Source organism: Mustela nigripes, chromosome 2 (assembly GCF_022355385.1).
Source record: "Mustela nigripes isolate SB6536 chromosome 2, MUSNIG.SB6536, whole genome shotgun sequence".
Taxonomy (NCBI): Eukaryota; Metazoa; Chordata; class Mammalia; order Carnivora; family Mustelidae; genus Mustela; species Mustela nigripes.
Window position 1 is genome coordinate 181,170,989 of NC_081558.1, and position 13,985 is coordinate 181,184,973.

Below are 13,985 nucleotides of genomic sequence, written 5' to 3' on the forward strand. Positions count from 1 at the left end.
TCTTTTTTTTTTTTAATAAATTAATTTATTTATTTTCAGAAAAACAGTATTCATTATTTTTGCACCACACCCAGTGCACCATGCAATACATGCCCTCTATAATACCCACCACCTGTTACCCCAACCTCCCACTCCCCTGCCACTTCAAACCCCTCAGATTGTTTTTCGGAGTCCATAGTCTCTCATGGTTCACCTCCCCTTCCAATTTCTCCCAACTCCATTCTCCTCTCTAACACCCCATGTCCTCCATGCTATTTGTTATGCTCCACAAATAAGTGAGACCATATGATAATTGACTCTCTCTGCTTGACTTACTTCACTCAGCATAATCTCTTCCAGTCCCGTCCATGTTGCTACAAAAGTTGGGTATTCGTCCTTTAAAGACCTCCTTTTAATATTCTTGCAAGGTAGGTCTACTGGCAAGAAATTTCCTTAATTTTTGCTTGCCTGAAAGTATTTATTTCTCTTCGACTTATGACGAATTTTTTCACAAGTTGGAGAATTCTAGTTTTGTTTGTTTCCTGAATACTTTAAATTTAAATATATCACTCTCTTTTTGTTTACATGTTTTCTGAGAAGTCATACATAATTTTGATCTTTGTTCCTTAATGGTAAGGTGCTTTCTCCCTCTGGCTTATTTCAGAACTTTTTTTTAATCTTTTTCTTTCTGTAGTTTAAAGTTAGATGATTTTACCCAACTATAGGCTAATGTAAGTATTCCTAGGATGTTTAAAGTAGCCTAGGCAAAGCTATGATGTTTGGTAGGTTAGGTGTATTAAATGCATTTTCAAGTTACAATGGATTTATCTGGATATAACCACTCCCACTGTAAGTTAAGGGATATCTGCATGTTACACCTTTTGTGGTTGGCCAAAGTCCTTTGATATTCTATTCTGGATTTTGTTTTCAGTCTTTGTTCCATTTGTTCTTCACTTTTGGAGATCTTTCTTGGGATATCTTCAAGCTCAGTGATTCTTTCCTAGCTGTGTCCAATCTACTAATAAGCTCATCAAAGGCATTCTTTATTTTTGTTGCAATGTTTTGCTTTTGCTTTTTATATCTGGCAATTCTTTTTAGTTCTTCCTTAGTATTCCTACTCTGCTTACACTGCCTACCTATTCATGAATGCTATTTACTTTATCCATTGGAGCACTTAGCATCTTCATCATAGTTGTTAAATTCTGCATATGGTAATTCCAAAATCCTTGCCATGTCTATTTCTGATGCTTGCTCTGTCTCATCAAATCACATTTGTAGCGTTTTGGTATGACTTGCAACTTTTTCCTGATGGCTGGACATAATATATTAAATAAAAATTAGTAATGAGGTGGTATGTTCAGGGAAAGCAAGCATTCTATAGTACTGTGATTAGTTCTCAGTGACTCAGTCAGTAAAAACCTTGTACCTCTAAATTTTACAAGTATTTCTTTTTTTTTCTCTGCCCTTCCCCACTTAGAATGGGCCAAATTTCATCCCTAGTGTCAGTTACACTATAATAATATCCCAGCAGGTTAAGCTCTAGTTAACTAGTTTCTCCTGGCAGCAGACCTTGTTAAGAGGACAGAGTGCTCTAGGGATATTTCAAAATGGCTTCTTTTACCTCCCCTAATGGAGGATGGTGAGGAGAAGGAGATAGACTATTTTTCTCTGATCCACTGAAAGGGACTGTTCTATGATATTTACTGTGGGAATCTGGTCAAGCCCCTGAAGGTAAGTCTCACAATGTTGTGAGGTCTTTCCTATGACTGAATCACCTGAAGTTTTTAATTCTCAGACTGTCCACTCTGAGTATCCAACATATTGACAATTCAGGTTTTCCTATCTTGACACTTGTTTTTGACATGTGCATCTCTGAGTAAGCCTCAACTACTTGAATTTGCCAGCTTCTTCAGTCTTGGGGGTTAAGGGGCACCACTCTGCCCTGGGTCTTCCCTTCTTTGATGGATCCAAGCAGAATTGATTTTTCAGTCTGTTTAGCGTTTTACTTGTTGCTAAATAGAGCGACAAATTTCAAGTTCCTTATATGTAATACCTGTGATCTGAATTTAACTAAACATGTTTCATACTCAATTTGTATATTAGTCATTTGGTCCCTTAGTGTTAAACTCACACCAAGGTCAAAACTATGGTTCATAGGAGCCCTCAAATATTTAGTCTACTGGACCTTAATGGTCAAAAAAATAACGTAAGGTAATAAAATTATATGTTTATAAATCAACAAGAAGATAGTCACAGAGATATGTGCAGGTCAAGAATGAATGGTATATAATTTACACATAATAAATGTGCCAAAATTATAAATATCACATGAGAAATCAAATAGCAATTAATTTAAATAGTAGCAAAATTTACTTTAGGTTGAAGAAAAATGGAAGAGGTAAGTTGGTATGGTGATTTCTGGAGCTAAGTCCAACTTTAGAAATACATACATACATGACAAAGTTTTATTTTTCAGTGTTTCCTTTAATAATTTGCAAAATTTTCTCATAGAGACAGGATTTTTTTTTTTTTTCACCAAGAGTCCCTTGGTCAAAAGAAAAAAAAATGTAATACTTGAAGACCTCATTAATGGAAATACAGATTTGTTTAATAGGTTTATTAGAAGAGGGAATTAAAATACAATGTGCCTAAATAGTAATTTTTAAAACTATGAGCAAGATAGACATATTTCAGTTATAGAGAGGGGAAGTTACTAGAGTACAAGAAAGAAGTCAATAGATAAAGTGATCTAACCAAGAAAATGTTCAACTTAGACTGTGTGTGCCCTCCTCAGAGAGAAAATTCAAGAACCATATGAGGTCCCACTCATACTGTGAAATGATAATCCAGGATCTGAATGGTTTAGAACAAAATAATTCTTACAATTTTCACCCATTTTATAGGAATACTATACAATACTATTCACAGTACCAAATCGCTTATAATTATGTCACCTGTTAAGACTAATTTTTTATAAGATCCTCCCAAGCAGACTATTCCCCAAATGGTAAGATTGATATTCCAAATATTGTCAGAATAATGAAAATAATACAGCAGTTAAATATAGTTTTTAAGTTGTTTCCATATTTTTCCAGTATAACCATGTCCTTCAATTGGACACTGTTAGAATTCTCAGAATAATTTTCATTGGGCATAGTAGAACAATGAATATACTATGAAATAAGATAAAGATTTCTAAAAGTGAATATTAGGTCACATACCTGCATATCCATCTGTGATACTAATCCAATCAATAAATCCCTGTGATTCATAAATCATCTATAAATACTGGTGCTCCATTCAGAACCAAGAATGACCTGAATAGATAGTTCAGTCTGTAAATGCATTAGTTCTTTCTATAATTTATATTATGAACCAGCAGAATAAATACAAGTAAAAGAGCTTGGAGATCCTTAGAAGTACTTGTTAAATGTAACCAGAAAGCGGATTTGAAAATTTTTGCCTTTTAAATTTATTTTCCCAGGGTCCTAATAAATGAAAGCTGGGCTGCTATCCAGGTTCCAAGCCACTAGAGCCTGATTGTTTTCTATTTGTTTCAGTGTTGAAAGCCAACAAAAGCTGCATTAAAATTGACGGTGCCAAGTAGTAACAAGCATACTTTAAGCATAGCTAATGTATGAACCCACAGCCCCAGGTTATAATATTTCAAATACAACAGAATTTAGTGGCTAGGCTCTTTGTCATTTCATTTTATAAACAAAACAGTTTTAAAACTATACCTTGCTTATGAAAACCCCAAAATATCTCCCCAATAACAGAATGATAGTTTGTATTACTCTACATTGTCTGCATTTTTGCATTTCTATCACATATTCCTTATACCCCATCCTCTTTACATGAAAGCTTAAATGGAAATATATCATCTCTTTCATTTTTTTTCACACACACACACACACACACACACACACAAAACACATGCACACAGTTGGTTCTATTGCTTTCTTCCTGAATTTGAAAACATTCCTAATTTTAATCATTCACATCTCTGTCCCAATTCTGAGTAACAACTCACTATTGTCTGTACTCCAAAATATGAAAAATATAATTGTTGTACTTAAAGCAACAATTCCTTATAACTTATATTTCTATATTTTCATTTAAATAAGTAAACCATTTTAGTTAATAAGCCTTGGAATTTTTATCTTTTATTATTCCTAATTTATTCAAGACAAAAACTGTTGTATGCTAACATTATGAGACTCTAGACTTTGAGGTAAACAAAAAAAAAAGGATCTTTAAAAACCTTTAAGAATCTGTGCATATTTTATGTTGAATATTTGTAATTACCTTTCAACTGTTCTCAGGTTAATAATAAAAATATTTCACAGATTATATGTTTGAAGACAGGGCTAAGAAGTCTGATATTATAATTACTGTTTTTTGAGAATTTACATAAGCAAATGGGTAACCATAACAGCCAGGATATAAAATATATCCTTGGAATATTTAACTATAATCTGCTTTACCTTTTTTCCCTCCACTCTGTTTGGCTGATACAACTCCAATGTTAATCTTCAATTAACCTATATTAATTTGTCTAATGATTAACAGAAATAAATCTCTATTGTGTTCCTGCAGTTGTGCCTCCCTCTGTTCATATTAGGAAAGGGGTGACAATGAGAATTATTTCAAGTATTTGGAAAGAGTCCTTGACCCAGTTAACAGATAATGCAAATTCTCTCATTTGATTCCTTCCTGCTTAGCACTTCATCATGTAAAGATTCAAAGCCTCTTAAAGTATCAAATCCATTTATGAACGTCAGAAATTTCATAGACACCCAAATTTGTTTATTTTTATATTGGATATTTTAGAAAGAGTCATTTCTATTACTATGGTCTTATTCTATGCATCTCTTTATTCTGTCTAGGGAAGATGTCTCTAACACATTTGTATTTGCAGATCATGTGAAGCACTTCCTTTGTACTAATCAAATACTTTAAGATACTTTAACTCTCTCACAAAGGCCAAAAAAACAGCTATGTAACTTTTATAATGGTTAGTATATTAATAGTCACCTGATCTACTCTGTTCACTTTATAGATAAAAAAACTAAAGCTCTGGAATTTTAGTTTAGTTTAATTGAGAATTGGTACTCAAGAAGAAAAAACAAAAAAACAACGGAGACTGATTTTATTTTCCTTTTCATTCTATTGCCTAGACTTTCAAACAAATAGAATCTCATTTTTAAAAAGCTAAGCTTAGATGTTGTACTGAGGGGGGAAAAATACGAACCATGTTCAAATGAAATTGGGAAAAAAATGTACTTTGAGGAGCGCCTGGGTGGCTCAGTGGGTTAAAGCCTCTGCCTTCGTTCGGCTCAGGTCATGATCCCAGGGTCCTGGGATCGAGCCTCTCATCGGGCTCTCTGCTCAGCGGGCAGCCTGCTTCCTCCTCTCTCTCTGCCTGCCTCTCTGCCTACTTGTGATCTCTGTCTGTCAAATAAATAAATAAAATCTTTAAAAAAATGTACTTTGAAATTAAAGAGTTATATGATACTAGCCACTGGTAAAGCACTTGGAGGTGAACAGAATGCAGGCTCTATGAAGTCCATTTTAAATCTAGGCCTCAGAAAATACTTTGGGAAATTTCTCTACTATAGTCTTACCTAAATCCATAGCTATAAGACTATCATACCACAATACATGCTGCTTCTTTTTTTACATATGTATATGAAATCTTAGGTATAAAAGTATAGCCAACCCAAAACTATGAAGAAGGGCCAGATTTCATCTTCAAACTTATTATTCCTTCCAGTCAAATTTATTTTCCTATTTTTTTTAAATTTTATTTATTTATTTGACAGACAGAGATCACAAGTAGGTGGAGAGGCAGGCAGAGAGAGAGGAGGAAGCAGGCTCCCTGCTGAGCAGAGAGCCTGATTCGGGGCTCCATCCCAGGACCCTGGGATCATGACCTGAGCTGAAGGCAGAGGCTTTAACCACTGAGCCACCCAGGTGCCCCATCTTCCAGTCAAATTTCTGCTTGGGTACTGATTTTGTGGTCACAGTTTTTCCTTCTATAAATATCACTGATGGTTTGAAAGTAGCTCCTTTAGAATTTGGTGCTGAACAATCGAACTGAGATAATCATTAAATGGGTCAAACGGCCTTTTTCTTAGTAGTGGATGTGAAATGGTAGGTGTTAAGAGAATCAGTACTCTTTCAAATATCAAATTCTTTGTAATAATCATGAATGATAATGAAAATACATGTTCATTAGAAACCCTCTATAGTTTTCCCTTGTCCTGGTATTTGCATTACATAATATATTTTACTAATATTTTGTTTTCTATACTCAATGTATAATTAATTTGTTATTTTTAATACTATACATTTACTCTCTTCCAAAAATTTTCTGGATGATTCTTACATTCATACTGTAGATTATACTTAAATAGTACCTCTTAAAATCATTATTTTTTTTTCTATTGAGTCTTTTTTAAGTAATTGAGTAGATCTCCAAACTTATCTAAATGTTTTTTATTTGGTTGCTTATATATCTGACTGGTTGGTCTATGTCTTTTCTATTGTCTTACTGAATTTCTATCCACCAGTCCTCTACTTACATGCAAATTTCTCCTCACCAGTCCTTTCCATTAAACACAGATTATTTTCTCTATATAGAACTCATTGGGAACAAAGTGTATTTTACAAGTATTATTAGATCTTTTGCTGTGACTCACTCCCATGCAGATGGTACACATCTGAAGGGGCTCTATTCTAGCTAGGAAAGATCCAGCTGATGCTCTGAAAAATTATTCTCTCTTGGTGAAAAGTTAGCTTGCCACTGCCTTCCCTGCTGCATTATTAAACACGAAGGAGTGATTCCCTTAATCCCAACCATCTGCTCTTCCCCTACTAAAAAGTGAAAACATCCCCTTGTGTTTACAAATGTTGCTGCTAAAGCTTCACAAATTATAAGAGATGGTTGTGAAATTTCCGTATATACTACAAGATCAAAACAAAATCCTAGTCACCATAAATCTGTAAGAAATAAACCAAATTTATATCACACGATAAACCCAACTGTGTTTTAATGTAATGCAATTATGTTTAAACTGCAGTCTCAGAATGTAAATTGTTTTAGCATCTCAGTATAATATTTGCATTTTAAATATACTCCTACTTGTCCAGACTTCCAAAAGTACATACACCAAGAAAATGGATCATCTTCAATTCTTTTTTAATTTTCACAGATTTGTAGAGTGCACAGAATTTTCTCATCAGTAAAGGTTCAGCTTTGTTAGAATTAAAGGCAAAACAAAACATCTGACTGCTCAGATGAATAACAGACTCAAAACCTCTAAACTATGAAAGCCAGGACAAGTGTCCCACACCAAACTGTCAATATTCAGAAAGTGACCTATGTTGAAGCATGACTAGGCAAAAACAATGTTAACCACTTTGGAACAAATTCTTGTTTTCCTCATAAAAGGTACTGTAAACCAGAATCATCCCAGCTTTAGAGCTCCAAAATAGCAATTGATCAACATTACAAACAAAACAATATTACAAACAAAAGAAAATTTGAGTTCCCATATACTTTAATTTGATGTTTATTTTTTTAAATATTGAGTATACCGTAACCTAAAAGTTCTTCTGAGTTCTCTTTTGATTACACTATGAAAATATTTTAATTCACAATAAATTTACTTTTGTTGAAGATCAGTTGCTTTAGTTTTCTTCTAGAACACCATCAGCAGACTGATTACTATTATATAAAGTTTATTTCTCTTGTGCTTAGCAAATAACTCCTTATCACCTGGGTTCCAGACCTTTTTCGCCTTTTTTTTTTTCTACCCTTCCCTCAATTCTAGTCCTTCAAACTCCTTTTAAATTCAACAATAGTTCTGAAAACATTCATTCTTACTTAAAATGGAATTCATATAATTAGCTGCTTTGTCATACTACCCACTAAATAAAATTTTGCTTTCTTTATAAGCCTTTCTTTGAAATATTCTTTCAATTTATTCTAAGATACCATGTGTTAATTTTTTCTGGTCCATTTACCTGTCCCAGTGATTTTCTTGTTTCATTCTGAAAGTTTGAATTATTTAGGTAATGAGTTCACTGTGGCCGAGCACGAGGAAGCATTTCTATCTTACAGCCAATACTGTAAGCTTGTACCAACGCTTCACCCCTTGATATTTATGACAGACTGTTTTCTGTACCTTAGTTTGGTCTTCAGGGATATGTCAAAAGCTACTTTCTGTAGACGTAACTAGCAAAATATATTTCCCTAGATGATTTTCCAGTCATCTCGTTGGCTCTCCTGTTCAAGTGTTTTAATCGGTTTCTGATGAACTTTGCAGAAAGGCCCCTCTCTAGGTGAATTATCAATGGCTGTCATGCTAATAGATTCATGTCCTGTTTATTCTCATGTAAAGACAATAAATACTCTCTGAGCTTGTTTCTAAATGTATCTTTCATGAAACTGTCTCTTCAGATACACTTTGTATCAGGTTTCTTTTTCCCCATCCCTAGTCTTGGAGCAATACTCATGTTTCTAATTCTCTGTTTGAGCCTAGGCTAAGCCTGTAGCATTTTCCCTTAAACCTAATAGGTTTATTTCTACATTTTACTTCCTTCCTTCCATTAACATATTTTCAGTAATATGTTCTTGGTCTTTCTTTATAGCCATTGTCATTTTATAAATACTCAACCTTAACTCCACCAAGTTTTACTCAACTTAGATCTTCCTGATAGTTGTAATTATTTCTATGTCTGCTTTTCAGATAGCATCAGTGGGGGCGCCTGGGTGGCTTAGTCATTAAGTGTCTGCCTTGGGCTCAGGTCATGATCTCAGGGTCCTGGGATCAGGCCCCCCATCAGGCTCCCTGCTCAGCAGGAAGCCTGCTTATCCCTCCCATACGCCCCCTCTTTGTGTTCCCTCTCTTATTGTCTCTCTCTCTGTCAAATAAATAAATAAATAAAATCTTTTAAAAAATAGCATTTCAAAATAAATATTCTTAACAAAAGCAAATTCCGTGTATTTTATTATTGTTAAATATTATTGTTAAAATTATCACATTTTGTCTTTATACTTTCAAAGTATATTTTCAGATGTTACTGTCATATTTATTCACCAAGTTCAGTCAAGGTTCCTGAACAGTGGCAAAACCAGTATTTTACTGGTGAAGTACTTACCCTACCTAGTACATGAGGAGGAACAGTCAAGAGATGTGGGCGTCCGGTGACAGAGGCATGCTGGTGAGCTGCTTATAGTTAAATGGTCCTGCCGCTAGTCAGTAAGTGGAACTAATTTTTACCTTGTTGTGTTTCCACTGGACCACAACTACTTTCCAGAGTGAAATGATTCAACTTAAAGACATCAAATCTAAAAAATTCAGTCTTTAGGATTAGGAACTCAAATATTATGGAAGGAGAACTAAGAACACAGGGGAGCTCCCAAATGAAGTTGCAACTCTCACTTTTGGGCAGTTGATTGAATAAAACAGTGAAGCAGTAAAATGAAATGTTCATTACCTCCCCCCTGTACACACACACACACACCCACACACTCAGGAAAATCCAAAACTCTCTTAACGTATTCCCTCACCACTTCCCTAATCAAAAATCTTCTCTCAGGACTGGCTCTGAAGAGCCCATTCATACGAAATTGTATGTGCCTGGTGTAATAGCCTTTTAACCCTCCTTGTGGTGTTTATATTTTAATAGGCATAGCATTTTAGGAAATACAAGACTTAAAAGAATCAACTTTTACCAGTAAAGTATTTAATGCATCAGCCGGCAGTGGAACAGACATGCATTCCCAAGATTCCGCAAATCCCACCAGGTGGGCATTTTACCTCCCACTTGATGTCCTTATTTTACAGCCTAATCTAATTGGTTCTCTGGGCAGCTTCACTGTTTGCACGTACCCTAGTGTCTGCCCCAATGCTGACATTTACCTTTGCTTATTGGCCTCAAAATGTAGCTAAAATAATCTCTCTAGCATACTGTTGCTACTGGAAACATAAATTTAAGCTCTCTGATTTGCTGAGTAGGGCTGCATTAAAAAGAAGAAAGAGGAGGAGGAGGAGAAGGGAGGGAGGGAAAGGGGGAAAGGGGAGAGGGAGAGGAAAAGGGGAAGGGGCAGGGAAAGGGGGAGAGGGAGGGGGGAAAAGGGGTGGGAAAGGAGTCGGTACACAGTAGAGCTAAAGATGATGCAGAGGTACTTAGATGAGAACAATTTTGCAACAGATTGCCTAACATATTGGCAGTTCTCAAATCACATCTCAAATAAGATGAAATAAGTTTCAGAAAGTTATTTAGCATGAAGAATACATTATTAAATTCAATGTATAAAATGTCCATGCCGATCTGTTGGCTCTTACTGCTTACTTGCCATCCTCCATCCTGCACCACTGGTATCATAAACTTAACCATCAGTGTGGGGTGAGCTTTCTCCCTCCAGTCAACTAGCAGGCTTGCTTTTTTAGACACCATCTCTGCATCCTTAACCTTAACATAGGTCACCTCCCAGTTCCGCAGAAATTAAAACATAAGTTTCAGAATGAAAATGGTCTATGCACCATCACCAGTGGTCAGATTTTCAAGAAAAGTTTGTGTTGTTTCTGTTACCAACAGTTGTGTGGCAACGGTAATAAGTAGGGATGCATGATTTACTCTAACACATCTTCTTTCTGAAATGACTCAGCTTTGGATTTTCCAAACTACCCATCCTTAAGGTTTTGCCATTGGCTTGAGATCAATTCACATAATTTTATGGTCACACTATTTCTTGTTGTCATAAAAGGTACCTCCCGGAAGAGGCACTTCATGAGTGACAAATAAGCTCACAGAATAGGGACAACCATCGGGAACATGGAGGGTAGCCAAGAGATACGCACACTCAGAGCTCTTAGAAGTTGACTATTTGGTGTGACTCAGCAGGAACGCTAGTACTGTTACCTGTGATTATTCTATGCTCAGAGGCAGGTTATATCAAGGTAATTTTCCTAAGAATGTGATAATCTGAATTATTTATCTAAGACACTTCATTTAGTATATGGATGAGGTGAGCTTAGCTGGATTCTTCAATCCATAGAAGAATATATTCTAGTTTTACTGGAAGGTTTTTTTTTGTTTGTTTTTTGTTTTTTTTTTTAAGACTTTATAGAGAGATCACAAGAAGGCAGAGAGGCAGGCGGGGAGGGGTTGGGGGGGAAGCAGGCTCGCTGAGCAGGGAGCCTGATGCGGACCTTGATCCAAGGACCCTGAGATCATGACCTGAGCAGAAGGCAGAGGCTTAACCCACTGAGCTACCCAAGTGCCCCCAAAGTTTTTTTTTTTTCCCCTTGGGTGCTCAATTTTTCATGATGGGTTAATAATATCTGCCATGGGGACCTGCATTTTGGACATCTGGCTTTGGGTTATGTCTAACTGCCTATCTTTTCTCAGAGATAACTACCAAATAGCTTCTACTGATAACTCACTTTCTGCCAGGCCCTATCTTGGCCACTTTATATACAAAATATTTTTATCCTTTACAGAGTCCCAATAATATAGGTGTTACTATGTTCATTTTACATATTAGAAAACGAAATCTCAGCAATATTGTTGTATGTAAGATTAGGATCTTCTTTTGTATGGTAACAACAATGAATCCCATGTGCTATTCATTCCTTTTGTCTCACTGGAATCTTCATGTGGGAAGCTTCCTACCTTTCAAAAGACCATATTCATGATTGTCTATAGGTTAAAAGTTGATTCTTGACCTACTAGAAAGGAATCAGGTCTATGCACTGGGATGTGAAGACTATTTGGGGGTACTCAGTTGCTACATTGTCTTGGAAAACTTTTTCTTTGTAATGAAATACAGTGACTCAGAGATGATGCTTAGCTTTGGAATTTCAAAATGACCTGACATTTGGATTTTTAAGGTGTTATTTACTCAAGTTGTATGGCCACATTGGGACACATATCTGAACTCCAATGAATTTATTGATACAGGTGGGTTTTAAATAATCATGTCTGTCTTAAGGTTAATTGATATTTTTAAAAATTAATTTCATTTTCAACTACTACAAAAATTGAGATATTTGTAACTGGAATTATTTTTCTTATTATCTTTTCTAATGACATCTTATTTGGAGGTATCAATTTTATTATGAAATATATTTACAATTAATATTTTATCTTCTATTGTTTCATTCACATTTTCATTTGAAGAAATAGATACATTTGGTTTTGCATAACAACTGTGTGCTTTATTCTGTTTTTGGTTTTTTGTTTTTTTGTTTTTTTTAGCTAGGCTTTTGCTATGAATTGCTTCGAATTTGGTTTATCCTGGATAAATGGAAAGTAATTCACCCTAAGAAGACTGTGAAACTGTTTTGTCTCAGCAGGCCCCATTGTGAAGGCCCAGCGTGAGCCAGGGGGATGCGAGACAGGCCACGCTGGGGCAGACTGTTGCTGTACATTTTAAATGTTCATGAATTACTATCAGTAGATGATGGGTAAAAAGCTGGACAAATGGGAACAGCATGAACATCAACCACACTTTAATTAGTGGTGGCTCCCCAGTAAACAAAAATCACACATTAGACTGTCAAGCGAAATCCCTAGAAAAAGCAGAGTTAGGTTTAACTTCATTTCAGATGTGATTTCTTAAGCAGCATCATATCTATTAAATGAATGATAACATTTATGTGTGTATAGGGCTGAAATTTTACTAAGAGCTTTCACACATGTATTATCTCATTTGATCTTTTCAATAGCCTGTGGGATAAATAAGGCCTGTATTTTTCTCTTCGTATTATAAGATCATAAGGCTCAGCTATGTTAAGCCACTCATCCAACATGTTAATTAAAAAAGTAGGGTTCAAGCCCACATGTTCAAATTCCTAATCATGTATCATTTTGGCTCTGGTGCCATCTTGAAAATTAACTGCACTCTGAACACAGACATTGTCTACTAAAAATCTTGATAAATTTCTAAAGCCTCTATATTTGATTTGACAAATCTTTCTTTAAGTTCATTCTCTGATAATGATTAAATTTAATTGATAAAATCTTTAGAGTCCCTACAAGCTGTTAGCTTAGAAGCACAAGCTCTGAATTTTAGGAATAATGGTATAAAACCACAGGTTCCTGGGACAATTATGTCAGAACTGTCTGGGTTGTAACTTGCAGTTGTTACAAGCAGAGCCAGCCTCTCTCAGAACCTGTAACATTTTCAAAATATTGTGCTTCCTTCACCAAGAACAATGCATATTTCAACACTACCCTGTTCCTCTCACTGTGCCCCCCGCCTTTTTTAAACAAACTTTGGCCATATGAATATCTGGGACAAAAAGGGGGTGTATTACTTTTTCACACAAATATCAGCAGATATTACTAGCTGGTGATGGAAACTTAAATGTCATACCTTCAGAAAAATAGGGAAAACGAATTATCCTTTTTTGATGACAAACAGCATGACTTATATTTATAAGCACATAAAATTAAGCAGTTAAGTCTTGGAGTTCCTTTGCATTACTTTAGATAGATGGATGACATACTATTATTTGCACACTATTTGTATTTAAAAATGAGCCCAAGGAGACATGATTAAGGTGGAGGGATTAATTTCCTACAGAATGAAATATACAGAATGTTCCCAATGGAATATTATCTATATTCTACAGACTGCTTTCCTGACACCTCAATTTTTCTTATTTTTTATTTAAAATGTAAGACCCTTAGAACCAAATTATTAAATATGATGACTTAATGCATACGTATTATGTGTGCATATATGTATACCAGTGCTAGATGATCATTAATTTACCCTAAACAAAAATAGCTCCTCAGTTCTAACAAATTTAAAATATTCTTGTAGGGCACCTGGGTGGCTCAGTGGGTTAAGCTGCTGCCTTTGGCTCAGGTCATGATCTCAGAGTCCTGGGATCGAGTCCCGCGTCGGGCTCTCTGCTCAGCAGGGTGCCTGCTTCCTCCTCTCTCTCTGCCTGCCTCTCTGCCTACTTGTGATCTCTCTCTGT

At 35.5% G+C, this 13,985-nt stretch overlaps 1 protein-coding gene across 4 annotated transcripts in view; it reads right to left on the minus strand.

Annotated features, from left to right (window-relative positions):
* Positions 1-13,985, minus strand: part of CADM2 (cell adhesion molecule 2) — a 1,101,138-nt gene that overhangs the window by 475,510 nt on the left and 611,643 nt on the right. Inside the window, exon 1 of one of the 4 annotated variants that reach the window (XM_059392143.1) lies at positions 3,201-3,265. The exons of the other annotated variants lie outside the window; for them this stretch is intronic. Within the exon in view, the coding sequence (XP_059248126.1) occupies positions 3,201-3,258 (58 nt within the window). The 5' untranslated portion in view covers positions 3,259-3,265. Of the gene's footprint in view, positions 1-3,200; positions 3,266-13,985 lie in introns of those variants that run through there. 4 annotated transcript variants of the gene reach the window in all.